The 15,600-nt window shown below is 41.7% G+C and overlaps 1 protein-coding gene across 1 annotated transcript in view; it reads left to right on the top strand.

Moving 5' to 3' along the window:
* The window catches only part of galm (galactose mutarotase), a 44,771-nt gene that overhangs the window by 17,583 nt on the left and 11,588 nt on the right, over positions 1–15,600 (top strand). Inside the window, exons 4-5 of the mRNA XM_084321392.1 lie at positions 5,178–5,270; positions 6,216–6,297. Of these exons, the coding sequence (XP_084177518.1) occupies positions 5,178–5,270; positions 6,216–6,297 (175 nt within the window). The remainder of the gene's footprint in view (positions 1–5,177; positions 5,271–6,215; positions 6,298–15,600) is intronic.

Genomic DNA, 15,600 nt, shown 5'->3' with positions numbered 1-15,600 from the left:
TGCTAACAAGGCCCGATCAGGCTGAAATTGACGTCAAATCGCTCTTACCTGTGGCCGGTTGGATTCCAAAATGAATTTCCCAGTTATTGATCGCCATCTGGTAGATCGATATGTCCATTGATGCTATATTCCTTTACTGCATACTGAATTCGGCGTCGCAATAAGTATTCCAGGCGATCGGTTGAAGCCATAGCTTCAGGCTAACAGAAAAAAATTCCCGGAATGAAAAAACAGTTACACCCGGCCTGAAGCAAGGATTACTCCATTCTCGAGACAGCGCCACTACCAGGATCTGGCCGCTAATGCTCTTTTCCGAATCCCAAAGGCATTTTCCAGCCAACATACAGCTCTGTGACATTAGGATAGTTAGGATTAGTGACTGTAAATTGTACCTAAATTGCACCTCATCCTATTTCTGCCTTGCACTATATAGTATTGTATATTAGTACACTACACATATTATATGGTAACTCAGTTACGTCTACTCTGCATCGAACATTGTACATATGTCTATACTGAACACTGTGACCTAATTTTTTTACTTCTAATTTACATGCTATACTATGTTATTTTATTTCATACTTATCTTGTCTTGCACAGTCTCTGGAGCGTAACAGTAAGAAGCATTTTGTATAAAAGTATTCTGTACTTCTGTATGACAACTATTAAAGAAACTTGAGTAGGATATTAAAATGGAATAAAAGCAAAAACTAGTCAATAACGTATAATATACGTTGTTGGCCCTTTAACACATTGGTCGCCAACAACGTCATAATTCGTTATTGCCCGCCATGCGTTGAACGCCAACAACAATCAATATTTCACTTTTTCGCCATGGCATTCATAATTCATCCAGCCTCCCTGCGGGACTGCAGCTGCACCCTGTCTGATATTGCAACGCCTCAATACCGCCGCCTGGTGGATGATCGGGCGAGTTACACTCTACGCCAAACCGGAAGTGGCGCTAGTGCATCGAGGAAATCCCTCCGGCAGTACTATCTTGTTACGTGGGTCCAGACCAGGGGTCGGCAACCTGCGGCTCCAGAGCCGCATGCGGCTCTTTAGCCAATCAGCTGCGACTCCCTGGCCAAAAAAAATATATATATATATATATATATATATATATATATTAGGGCTGTCAGTTTATCGCATTAATTAGATTAATTAATTACACAGCAAATTATCGCGTTATGAAAATTAACTCAAAATTAATTACAATTTTTTTTTTTTTTTTTTTTTAATAACTTTTTTTTTTAATCTCATTCATTCCATAAGAACGTAGAATACACATTACAGACTTTTTTTATATGGTCCATTTGCATGTTCTTGGTATCTGATTCTAGGGACATCTATGGATCTCAGGGAATGTATTCCCAGTGTCAGAAATACTGTGTATGTTACTAGGCTTGAGTAAATTGTAATGAACCAAATGAGAATATAAATAATTTTTTTTTTTATCTTTGACTGTGAATAACACTATGCTCAAATTGACCAGACCTGAAAAATCTAAGCAAAGTAATAGATGAAAGATGATTAAACAGAAGGTTTTGTAGATACAGTACTGAATTCTGCCATCTGGACACATGCAATTTGAAATATGATTATAGAATATAGAATATCAGGCATAAAATGGTTATGCGATTAAAATGCGATTAATTAGATTAATTAATTACAAATCCTGTAATTAATTAGATTAATTTTTTTAATCGCCTGACAGCACTAATATATATATATATATATATATATATTTTTTTTACTTTTTTTTTTTTTTTTTTTTTTTTTCAAAAAATGAAAGTCTGAGGAAAATAGAGGGTTTAATTCAGCGTGGACAGATTAATTTGCTTTCACGACTAACGATGCAGGCTTGCCTGATATGTGGTGCGAAATTTGCCAACAACGAAAGATTTACTTTTTATTTTATAGATTTTCCACAAATAAAGGAAGGACTCAAATAGAGCTGCATAGTTCAGGGTTTTATTTCAAAGTAGGTCTACAGACACCAGTGTTTTGTCGTCTCTTCTGTGTTTTATTTAAAAATAGGTCTACACAGCCAGTATTTTTTCTCCTCTTCATAAGAGTTTGAGGTTTCCCTTTGTTATAACAGGTAAAAACAGCAATAAAAAGTCAGCATTTTTCTTTTTGTTGCTTTATAATTCCATTAATGCAACAAACTGTGTGCTATAAGTATAAAGTATAATAAATCGCAAATTACTTTGGGTATGCAATTGTCAGGCGTTTTATGCTAAATGTGGGGTATGCTTGGGGATATATAAAACGTTATACACTGTTATTTTCATTTTAACACTTTAACTGCCGAAAACGCCGGAACTCGTCATTCCCCGCCATGGTCAAGTTGCCGAGGACGCCGTAACTCGTCTTTGATATCAATATTTCAAAAATCTGTGATCGAAATCATATTTCCCCTCCGCAGCCTTGACACACAGTGCTGATCTCCTCTCAACCCTCTAGCGGTTCAAGAGCGCCATCTGGTGGACGATCGGCAGATCGAAACCGGATGTCAACCTTTGAACCGGCAGGACTCACTCCATATGGGGTCCGGGCACTCGCTAATGTTAGAGAGACTCTGTCTTCACACAGTGAACATCGATCGGTGGAAATAACTCGAAAAAACAACATGATTTGGACGTATATACTATTATACAACCTGGAAATAGATTGGGCATTTCAACATCCCATAATTGAAAACTGTCTACTCCACGCTGATCGCCCAACGGCCCGAGGAGACTGGGGTGAGTTTTAGCATGTAGTATTACCGTGTTCGATATAAACTGCTATGATGAACATATGACCCACATTAGATGAATGGTATAACGTTGCCCACGGAATTATAAACGCCCCCTCGCCCATCCGGTCAACATCAGGTGACGTGTAGTAAATTCTAGAAGTACGTCCAGTTGAAATTTTTATCTCGCACAGATTCCTACCAAACTGTATTTGATCATCAATATAATGCATTTGGGGCTATAAATCAGGTTCTGGAGAAAGCTGCAGAAAGAGATGAAAACATACTTATACTTTAGACCATATTTTAGTATGAATATGTGAATGAAAAAGTTTAACGTTGCTACACCATGAACAATACATATAGGACATTGAATGGGCCCTAATAATGGCAATCTAGCAATATAATTTAAAAAGTTATAGCCCTGCAAAGAAGGGGAACTTCTCCATGTTAAATAGAGCTGGCAAGGGATGCTATATCATGAATTTAACCATGGCAATCAAAGTGTTAAGGGTAAATGGGTTGTGCGGCTCCCTGAGCATTTTTTTTGTGGGAGGGGGGAAAAGTGGCTCTTTTGATAGTAAAGGTTGCTGACCCCTGGTCCAGACAAACACTCGAGTGCATTGGGATCGCTTTCGAAACGCAATAATCTATATGATTTCGGCGTTTATTGCGTCATACAAACGGGAAATAGATCTAGCAGATCGACGTCAAATAATTGGAATATTTTTCCTCCAGTCTCATCGGCGAACGGTAAGAGGAATCTAACGTTATTTTCAGCTTGATTGTCCATTTCTTTGTTTGCAATCCATCTGATCAATGTATCAACCCATACTAAATAAAGCCGTTACTGACGATCAAGGAATTATAAACGACCCCCCCCCCCCTTTCCTTCACGCATGATGAAGCATAATGTATACCGATCATATACATTTAAATTTTTTAATATAGCGTGTATAGGCTTCAGGGCCTATAACTTGCGTTTTTGGAATTACAGCAGAAAAGCTTAAAAACATACTTATATTCTCGACGGTATTAACATAACAATGTATGAATGAAAAAATATAACGTTCCCACATCCGGAACGATAGATACCCGATGTTGAATGGGCCATAGTAATGTCAATATAGCTATAATATTTAAAAAGTTATAGCCCTGCAAAGAAGGTAAACATCTCCATAGGCTCACAGCGGTGGCAGACTGGACCCAATGATGGGTACAATGCACAGCGCCCAATGTGTTTAAGCATGGAGCCCAATAACGTATATACGTGGTTGGCCGGGACAGTGTTAAATTTTTTTTTTTAAATATTATTATCACACACACACGAACTAACGTTAAATAATAGTTTTTCTTTTTTAACTCATTGACGGCCAAAAACATAGCTCTTGTTTCGCCGCCAACGCTTGAGCGCCAAAAACGTAATATCTCATTTTTAGATCCTTTGATCTTTTTCCTTGATCCCCATTCTAAACACTCGCCCGGAGCTCTCTAGGTCTCTCTGGCTCATCTGCCTATGTTGGAATTGCAACGACGATCGAATCTCACCAGGTGGCAGTATCGCCTACCTTTTGAACTGGGGATATCAGTTGTCTTCCAGCCTCCGGCTCTTTCCGCCTAGGAGTGGATCACAACATAGCAATCAGTGGAAGATTTGGTGCCTCAGAGCTATTCTTTCCCATATGGTAGACATGCCCAATATACACGAGTAATTGCGATCGCCATGGGATCGACTGGGATTTATTCATTTTGGAGTACTTTCTGACTGAGGTAAGGTCTCCTGCTGGTATTTTCTTAACGTAAAACATGCTTCTTTAACGATCACAGTGTCGTGTTTTACCGGACGTAAAACATGCTCGACAAACACGATCGCGGTTTCTAGTTAAAACGACCCCCCCCTTGATGATTTTGTGAAGACTCATATGTACATGGTATATACCTTTTGATTTGGAAGTATTTGGGGTTTCAGGCGATCAACCAGAACGATTTGGGCATATTGCATATAACGTGTCATATCTCGCTATCTATGAAAAAATATTATTTTGGAAAGGGGCGATGTTTAGCATGTAATAGCACAAAAACTACAGTATGTAGAAATGGACTGATTAGTCAGTGATGGACTGTGAACAATGCCTATCAAATGAGCCATACTATTGACTCCATAGCTATAATACAGAACACACGATGGGTCTGCAAACATCGCAAAAATGGTCAGTGACACCACTTTCATGCAGTTATAGATAATTATCGATAAGTGGTCTCGGCCTTAACGTCAACTGAATACCAGGAGTGGCTGCTTGTGTTGATCCACATCAAAGTGACACTGCAGTTCATTGTGTCTTTCTATGTGTTTGCTAAATATGTTGCGATATGAGTCTGTTTACACTGAAAGTGTAAAATCAGTTTGCTGAAGGCTTGATATGTGTGTCTTCAGGGGGAAACGCTGACAGCCCAGTACCAGGCCCGGTCCAGTAGAACCACACCCATCAACATCACCAACCATTCATACTTCAACCTGGCTGGACAGGTCACTCTACTCATTAATTAATGATGATATTCATTGGTTGAGAATGAGTGGGTGAGGGAGTAGAATGGGGGGTAAAATAAAGAGAAGATAATAAGACAGGTTGGGAGCCAATAGCATGCCCAGTTCAATAGACCCGCCCCCATCAACCTCGTACGAACCAGCGGGATGCGATAAGTAACATTTTATTAAAAGGCTACTTTTACCAACAGCTGCTAACAAGTTGTTGTAGTATGTCTGAAAGGATGTAGAACTGCTCTGCTTGGCAAAGAAATTGCAGACCTAATTTCAAGGTCAAATCAAAGTATTCCCTTAACAAAGCATCAGCCAGCTATTTCTTGGTTCATCAAAGTGCCATTAAAACACTGCCTGGTGTGAAAGAAATAACTTTATTTAAAAAATGTTAACCAAATCAATGTGGGGTATATTCACATACATACTGTATATTCCTGAATAATCTGCAGATGGAAAACATGCTGTTTGGAACTTTCTTGACTCATAAAAATATATGAGTATAGATATTTTTTCTCTAGATTGCTATCTTTTAAAACATTATTATTATTATTATTATTATTATTATTATTATTATTATTATTATTATTATTATTATTATTATTATTATTATTATTATTATTATTATTATTTTGAATTCCTTTTTTTTCTCCTTTTTTTACTATAGGGTAGAGTAGAATAGAGCAAGTGGTTGGAGGGAATGAGTAGGGAGCCAATGGCATGGCCAGTTAAATAGACCCCACCCTCACCAACCACTCTTAGTACAACCCCACAGTATCCCTAGGTAGAGTAGAGAGGGGACATGTTTGTGATGCAGCTGTGATTCATATGAGGAGCGTGCACAAGGGGACCCTGTTGTTCCTAAACCTGTCCTCTTTGATAACAGCCAGGTACAGTGTTAGTAAACTCAAATCTAGCGTGTGTCTGTGTCTGTAGGGTTCTGCAGATATCTATGACCATGAAGTGTCCATCAGTGCATTGTCCTACCTGCCTGTAGATGACTCATCAATTCCTACTGGTAAGACACACACACACACACTTAAATTATTTAGTTATGTCCACAGACATTTTAAGGAAAAATAAACATTGTAAATGCAGTCATATATTCAGAGATCTTTACACATGCATTCAATTGACAATCAGGTTGGTGTACAAAAAGTTAGACAGACAGCACAATAACACACAGTTTGCTTTAAGGAATCCTCCATGGAGATATACTAAATACTAGATATTAAATAATACCCTGCTAACTGCAAAATCTCCCCCACAGAGAGATACTAAATACTAGATATTAAATAATACCATGCTAACTACTACATCTCCTCCATGGACCGATACTAAATACTAGATATTAAATAATACCATGCTAACTGCAAAATTTCCTCCACAGAGAGATACTAAATACTAGATACTAAATATTACCCTGCTAACTGCTATATCTCCTCCACAGAGATATATTAAATACTAGATACTAAATAATACCCTGCTAACTGCTAAATCTCCCCCACAGAGAGATACTAAATACTAGATATTAAATAATACCATGCTAACTACTACATCTCCTCCATGGACAGATACTAAATACTAGATATTAAATAATACCATGCTAACTACTACATCTCCTCCATGGACAGATACTAAATACTAGATATTAAATAATGCCCTGCTAACTGCTATATCTCCTCCACAGAGATATATTAAATACTAGATACTAAATAATGCCCTGCTAACACTGCTATATCTCCTCCACAGAGATATATTAAATACTACTAAATAATACCTTGCGCTAACTGCTATATCTCCTCCACAGAGAGATACTAAATAGTAGACAGAGTAGAGACTTTTCTTTGTCAAGTTTCAGCAGTGCATCTGCAATTAAGCTAGCGACCACCGCTGCCCCTGTCGTCCACTGTCAACACCAGCATTCCAGCACCCAGGTGTCGGGTCCTCATTCAACTTCCATTCATTCCGAGGACTAAAAATATCATACTTCTTGAACTAGGTAAATCTTCAGTAGTACACGTGCATGTGCACCATGCATATGCACTGCTAAATATACTATATTTATTTGGCTTGTTCTTACTTGTTTAACATTATTGTGTTATTGTTAGGGTGGTGTACTGTCTTAATAGAACCCAAGAGCAGAACACAAGGCACAGGAGAATGAGGCGGTTTAGGGTATTTAATGGTAAGCCCGTTAGATGACAAGGCAGGCAGTGAGGGAGTACAGGTGAGGGATGTGTGTGTCCATGAGGTCCCGGGATAGTCCATGCTGGTGATGTCCAAGGGTGGGGGTGCAGGCCGGAGGTGTGTGATCCTACACACAGGAGTTAGAATGACGCAGGCTACAGAGTTCACAAAAACACAATATAAATATATATATATAGTATGGAGGTCCAGATAAGAGTCCTAATACCAAGGCAGGTGAAACAACACTCTGACCAGGAGTGGCAGGGGTGCAGGCCTCTTATCCTGGCTCCGTGATGATGAGATGAGTCTCAGGTGTGTAGATCGGCACAGGTAGGCAGGCTGAGGGTGAAGCGGGAACCTGGAGGGACCCATATATGGTAGTGGGGACCTGCTGATAGGGAGAGAAAGACCCTGTCTGTGGCCGTAACAGTTCTTGTTTATTTTCCCATGGCATTCCCCTCCAAATCAATCAAAGTCACCAGGGAGTTTTGCCTATTTTATATTTCATATATTTCACACAATTTATATCAAAACGGATTGAAACATGCCGCATACCCTGTGATATCACTAAACCCCTCCGTTCTATCTTCTCCTTCCCTCCTAGTCTCTTACTCTGAAATATTCTCTCTGGACGGGCGGATGGAAGCAGTGAAGTGTTGCATGAAATTATATTCCATCATCCCCTACTTTCCCCCCTCCTACATTCAGTCAGTCAGTCAGTCAGTCAGTCAGTCAGTCAGTCAGTCAGTCAGTCAGTCAGTCAGTCAGTCAGTCAGTCAGTCAGTCGGTCCACTAGACCAGGGGTTCCCAAACTTTTCAGGCCGCGACCCCCAAATAATGGTGTCAGAGAGCCGCGACCCCCACTATTATAGGAGGTAAAAAAAAATTGTTTTTTAAAATAATATATATTTTTTTATTTTAATTTTTTTTATAAATGGAAATGTATGGTTGAAACATGCAAACGTTCAAACGCACACACACTAATAAGCATTGGAGGCTTTTAACCAGGGCCGGACTGGGGAAATCATTCAGGCCAGGAAATGTAGTGCAAAATATAGCCCCAGTCAGGCCACTTTTTAAGCAGGGGGTCCCCCACCAGGAATTCTTTTGTTATAAAGACTTCATTTCCTGCATTCTGGTGCAGGAATTTTTTTATTTGTACCCTGTCAGTGTTTGTGATGGCATCACAAATTATTGTTAAAAAACATATGATTAGCAACAACAGATTTTTATGGATTTTCAGTATTTTTGTAATTGAAAAAAATACAATCTTTTATTCAACTTCAGCCCTGATCATAACACCACATTTTATAATTCTCACCCTTTAAATGCCAGTGTGTGTGATGGCATATATTTGCAATATATCAAATGCAAAGTAGATTTTTCTGGGGGGGATTATTACAGGCTAGCATGTGTCAATGATTAGCAGTTTTTTGTAAGGGTCCCGCCTCCACCAATCACATGCGGCTCCCTTTCTGTGTGTGTGAGAGCAAGAGAGAGAGAGAGATAGTTCTCCAACTTGTGTGAGTTGCAGTGATCTCCTGGTTGTTCCCCACCTAGGTTATCTAACTATTGTGCTGGTGCAACTAGAAACACTGGCCTGGCCTGCTTCTAAGTTCAGTGGCCTGACTGCATTAAAAAAATCTTTTTTTGAAATTGTTTTTGATCATCTGGCGACCCCCCCGCGGCGGCTCGTGACCCCGACTTTGGGAACCCCTGCACTAGACATTCAATCAGTCAGCCACTCAGCTTGCTTGCCTGCCTGCCTGTCTGTCTGTCAGACAGACAAGTATAAGCAACCAGTAAGCCAACCAACCACTTACTCACTCAATCAGCCAGGTAGCCAGTTAGTCAATCAATCAATCAATCAATAAATCAATCAGTAAGGTAGAAAGCCAGTCAGCCTACTAGCCCACCTATCAGTCAGATAGGTGCATGGCTGCATGTTTGTAGCATATATAAAATGACTCAAAGCGCTTTACGATGGAATTCTTTTTCCAGTACTGGTGAATGGGAATCTAGTCAGTCAGTCAGTCAGTCAGGTACAGGCAGTCCGTAAAGAGAATCATCTTTTTCTCTGGAATGGAATCATCCTTTTCTCCGTTTTTCTTTGAGTTTTTGATGAATGCTTGGCCTTTACGAATGCTAATGGCTCTGAGTAGAGATGTTCCGATACCATTTTTTACTTTCCGATCCGATTCCGATACCTAAGCTTTGGGTATCGGCCGATACCGATACTTATCCGATACCAGTGCATACATTAAAAAAAATAAAAAAAATATATAAATTATAAAACTTTTTTTTTTTTTTTTTAAATACAGCTACTGTTTTATATATACTGTTTTTTAGTAATAACTATAAAGTAATGGTATTTATTCAACAACAGGTGATTGTATAGATTAGTATTAGTATCAGTAATTGAAAACTCTCAATGAGTTCACCCACGGAAAGGTTGTTGTTGGCACATTAGTTCCACACGGACATTCGTTGCTGCACTTGCTTCCACAAGAAGGCTCCGTTGAAGTAGCAGAGGCTCTGTTGTTGTGATTTTTGCACAATAAATATTCAACATTCTCTTTTGAGACTCCGCCTCAGACTCTTATCATTTGGCACTAAAAGCTAAACATTGTCGCCGATATGGCTGTCCGCAACATGTCATTAATTGTGTACGCGACGTGCAATTGTGCAATGACGACGTTACCATGAGCTAGGAAAGACTAACGTTACTGGTGACATTGTGATTTAACTTGGAATACTCCTTTGCCAACTTGCTGTACTTTGCTTGCAGGTCTGCAGCCATTATTGCTGGATTATGAATAGCCCCAACTTTAGCCAAGGTAACGTTATGGCTAAACCTTTAACGTTAGTTAATGCTAGCTTTCGGTTAGCTGTTCAGCTAATGCTAAAAACATCAGAGCTCCCCGTCAACAGCGCTCTGCCGGGACGATGGCATTTTAAGAAAGTATCTGCTCTGCTGTTAAAATGGCAATTGACACTTTAATTCACGGTCGATTAAGCACACGTTTGTTTTATAATGCTCACTCAGCGAGTAGGGTATATCTACAGAGCCCAACGTCCGCAGTGTTGTTGATAAATGACGTCATATGGTATCGGAGCGCAACATTAGAGGGTACTCGCCGATACCGATACCAGCATTTTAGGCAGTATCGGCGGCATTTCCGATACTGGTATCGGTATCGGAACAACTCTAGCTCTGAGTAAGTACTGAGTAATGTCGTGCTGAGAGGGAAGTATGGATGGATTGAAGAAGAGTGACGGATGGTAACGTTAAAGGCTTGTAGCTGAGGTGACAGTCAGTCAAACCTTTTCCTCTCTTTCTCTCTCTCTCTCTCTCTCTCTCTCTCTCTCTCTCTCTCTCTCTCTCTATCATCCAGAATCTAGCTCATTAACCTAGCTATTTGTGTGTGCTTGTGTGCATACAGTATGAATTTGTGTGTGTGTGTGCAGATCACTTTTCAATTTGTGAATGTGTTGACGTGTTGTGTTGCTGTGCATACCTGTATGTGTGTTCATGTTGTCATGTATGTATGTCTGTCTGTCTGTGTGCACATTCATAAGTGTGTGTGTGTGTGTGTGTGTGTGTGCGCCCCTCCTGCTCTTCAGATAAAGTGTCTGTCTTTGAGTGTGTGTGTTTGTGCGCCCCTCCTGCTCTTCAGATAAACAGTCTCATTACTCCCCAATTAGTCAAAATGTCCCCGGTGGACATGTGACCAGTGTGGAGCCAGAAGCCAGGCTAATGACTGTTTATTTATAGCAGCTGTATCTGTGTTAGTTAGAATGGAAATCACCCCAAGGACTGCACACAGAAGAAGGTTCTCTCTTTACATCTTTGGCTCAGGACCACAGGGTGATTTGAGAGGCCCGACCGAGGTAGATGTCCCTCAAACGGGTCATAGAGACGTACAGTTACCTTGATCCACATAGTCCATCATTTTAAACCTGCAGTATGGAACTTTTTCATGAAGACATCTTTGTTCTTTTTGCAAGCTAGATCACGGAGTTGGGCCAACTTGGGCTGAAGCGAGAGAAATCCCCAACAGTGATGCATGAAATACAGTGACATTGCCAATAGACCACTGCACTTCCGCGTTATGCGGAAGCTCATGGAGGAGAGGGCAGGGGGCGAAAATAAATTAATGTGGATGAGAGCCTTGACATTAAGTGTTTGTAGCTACGGCTGTGGGGGTGCTGGAGACATGATCCAATATACTTTTATATATACGCATGAGTCTCCTGAACACGGAGCGACCAATCCCAAGTCGAGGCACTTTTTCAGCCGAGCTATAGTCACTTTCCCGCACCTACTCCCGAACTACGCATGCGCAGATTGATGAACCTAGATCTCTGGACAATCCAGAGAGACTCCGTGGGCAATCTGCGCATGCGGAGTTCGGGAGTAGGTGCGGGAAAGTGATTATACTGTAGCTCGGCTGAGAAAGTGCAGATCGTATAAAAGTCTATTGGATCATGTCTCCAGCACCCCCACAGCCGTATCTACAAACACTTAATGTCAAGGCTCTCATCCACATTCATTCATTCCCCCCCCCCCCCCGCTCTCTCCCATAATTTCAGAATACTGGAAGTGTCGCGGTGGTCTATGCGAGCTATTCTGGTCTGGTCCTGCAAAGCTGGTCATTTCTAGAGCATGAAATGTGAACGACACATTGTCAAAACACACAGTGGCCAAAGTTTCCTTGCTTGAAGATTTTTTGTTGTTGTTGTTGCCGTTTCCTCTTAACTCATTCACTGCCAGCTATTATCCTTATCCTGTTCTAGCTAGGCCACGTTCACACGTTATCCCGTGGTGAATAAAAGTATAGTTTCGGAGTGATCCGGGCTAATTCCTGGGAGGCTGAGTTAATTCTACTAAAAGCATTGGCGTTTCATCCCTGGACATGCTACTATTTCCAAATCAAATGTATATAATAGGTATTATGTTTCATCATGCTTTGATTGCCAGTAACATCATTCGTGTTGAACACTACAGACGATGGATATGAAAACATTGTTGGATCAAGCTGAAATTTATGTCAGATAGTCCTTACCTTTGGTCGGGGGTATTCCAAAAAGAATATTCCAATTGTCTGATCGCGATTTCCAGTATTAGTGTCCATCTGGTCCCAGACATAATTTGGCACAATTTATGGATCAAGTGTTCCAGATGTGTTTCAAAGTGGTCGGATGAAGTGATTTACTCGGCTCTGTCTAAATTTAGCGCCTGTGGGATTTGAGTGTAACACAGGGTCTGGAACAGGGTTTACTGCACTCTCGATACTGCCACCTGGCAGGATCTGGCCGGTATTGCACCCTCTGGGTCCCAGTATGCCTTTTAACGGCAACATACAGGTCCGTGACATTGAATAGAATATTAAAATCGAAAAAAAGAAAAACGGACCAAATAACGAGTTCACTCGTTGTTGGCGCTCAACCGCTGGCGGCCAATAACGAGTAAACTCGTTGTTGCCGCAGAAAGTGCTAATTGTGTCTTCATTGCTTTCTGGATGGTTTTGACTGTTGACAATATTGACAATAAGAAGAAAGAAGAGGAAAAAAAAACAAATGTGACCCTTTTAACTAAATGTATCCCATGATGTTCATAGTTTTTTGGGAGGGGAGAAACGTGGAGGGATGTGTGTGTACATGTGTGTATTTGGAAGTTGTTGAAAGAGCAATTGTGTCCATCTTGTGTGCAGGCAGGCATCAAAGGCTATAACATCCAGAATGGAAGAGAGAATAGAAGAGAGGGGAAAGAGGGGCAAGGATGATGGTTAAGAGGAGATGAGAAAAGCAGGATGGGTTTAGTTGGAAACAGTAAATGGTTTCATTATGTCTGGTATCAACCTTGTTGCCTCCAGACGTTCTATTCCATCCAGGTTTTAATGAAAAGGCCCCACCATCTGCTAACACCAACCCCCCACTGCCCCAGCCCACTACACCCCCCCCTGACCACCACTAACAGCCAGGTGCGTTGGCAGTGAACAAGGCCCAAGGACCCTGCAGTGCTCAAGGCGTGCAGCTGGCAGCACCATTTCAGCATCTCTTCAACCTCTCCCTGAGGCTGGAGAGGGTGGCCTCACCTTTTGGTAGGCCTGCATTGTTCTGGTGCCCAAGAAGGGACGCACGCCCAAGCACCCTCAGCGACTACGTCACACCAGTGGCGGCTGGTCCATAGAGGGCGCTTTTCTGTCGTCAGACAGAAAAGACTTGCCGCTTAGCTTAGCTAGGCTATACTCGGTCGTTTAGCTGGTTCGGTAATAAGAAGTGTATTCTCAGGAGTCGGGGAGATAATCACGAGATACTGTACATTTAGACAGTGTTGGATCTAACAAAATGGATTTATATCGACACTTTATCATGGAAAGTTCAAGCCCGGACCACAAAAGCTTCTCGAAGGGTTAACGCGACGGCTCGAGGCTAGTTTCAACCTGATGCAACAAAACAACAAGTGAGTCTAGCAATATGTACTGTTCTGTAGTTACTGAAACTGATTGAATATGGCAAGATATAAGTCGAGACCCCCCGCGCCCTTCCTACTATACGTAGCACCAGCCGCCACTGTGTCACACGTCATGAAGACCTTTTAAGAAGTTGGTCCTGCAACACCTCATTTCCTCACCAGCCCCTGGTGCGTGACTCCCTCGACACTCTCGACTCCCTGCAGTTATATTAGCGTACCAGGCAAACATCGGGGTGGAGGACGCCATCATCTGCATGCTCCAAAGAGCCTACATGCAGCTGGAGAGGCCGCACAGCGTAGTGAGAATTATGTTCTTTGACTTCTCCAGCGCCTTCAACACCATCCAGCCTTTAAGGCTATTGGAGAAGCTCACGGTGATGTGACCGGTCCGTGGCCTGGTGGCCTGGAACACTGACTACCTCACCAACAGACCACAATACGTCAGACTGCAAGGCAGCCGATCAGATGTGCTGGTGAGCAGGGCCGCCTGGGAGAAATGCGAGGCCCTGTGCGAGATTTAAACGCGAGGCCCCCCCCCCCCTAAAAGGTAAACAAATTAAAATAAAAAGTATATATATAATATTATTATTATTATTATTTTTTTCTTTTCATACAGTCAACATGTTCTTAAATAATAGCGCTGCCCGAGGCTGGGCATGATACAGTCAACATATAGCAAGAGAGAGAGCGAGAGAGAGCTCCCGTTCTACAGTCAATATACCAGTCAGTGTTCATACCACCACGTATCTGTGAAAGCATGGGTTTGGATCCCATTCCTGTTTTCTCTTTTCTCTTTCACTCTATATCGTTACACGTTAATACAATTAACTGCTTGTTATTTGGCAGCTTGTCTTTGTATCCCTCTGTTTGTTTGTCGTCTTCCCGGAAACTGTATTTACTTTTCTTCTTAGTGTTTTTGAAAGGCCACATAATGGGGGCAGCGGTGGCCTGGCTAAAGGTTAGAGAAGTGAATGAACAACGCTCTCCCCTATCTCAATACCGACCGCTGAAGTGCCCGTGAGCAAGGTAGGAACACGCCAACATTTTGGGAAATTAGCTCATCGTCTTCTCCAGAGAGAGACAAGAAGATACTGTAGATACCTGTTTCCTCTCTGTACGTTCAGTAGAAAGCTATCTGGCTGCGCGCTAGCCTAGCTTAGCACAATGAATGGAAGCGGAAGTGGCCGGTTAGCCTAGGCAATGTCCAACTAACGCCTCTCCCGAAGGCTAACCGGCCACTGGAGTTGCTCAGAGGCAAACGGTGTCAGACTGTGGTTGTACTGGGCATCTCCCAGGTGCGAACGTAGGCCTATGTGTTAACTGTGTGAGTGTGAAGCAGGGCGTTGCTGAAAAAGAGCATCTGTGCTCCGATAACCTACCCTGGGTAAATAAATGTAAAATGACATTTAAAAATCTGTCCATGTGAGATTATCTCCTGCTTTCATTTCCTGTCTGATTTCCTTTTTATCTTTTGAGCGACAGAGGTGGATACAGAAGATGAGGAGGATGATAGCGGCAGTTGCCATGGCTGTTGTCAAGGCATTATGTCTGGGCTAGGATGGTCTGGGGTTGCTGGGGTGCGCTGGTGGATGTGACATTAGAATGACACTATGGTCAGTGTAGCGGCCTCTGCCTGGTTCCGCTTCCGTGGCA

Source organism: Notolepis coatsorum (genome assembly GCF_963971535.1).
Source record: "Notolepis coatsorum genome assembly, chromosome: 9".
NCBI classification, from domain to species: domain Eukaryota; kingdom Metazoa; phylum Chordata; class Actinopteri; order Aulopiformes; family Paralepididae; genus Notolepis; species Notolepis coatsorum.
Note: the sequence above shows the minus strand (reverse complement) of the source record. Positions and strands in the feature narration are given on the sequence as shown.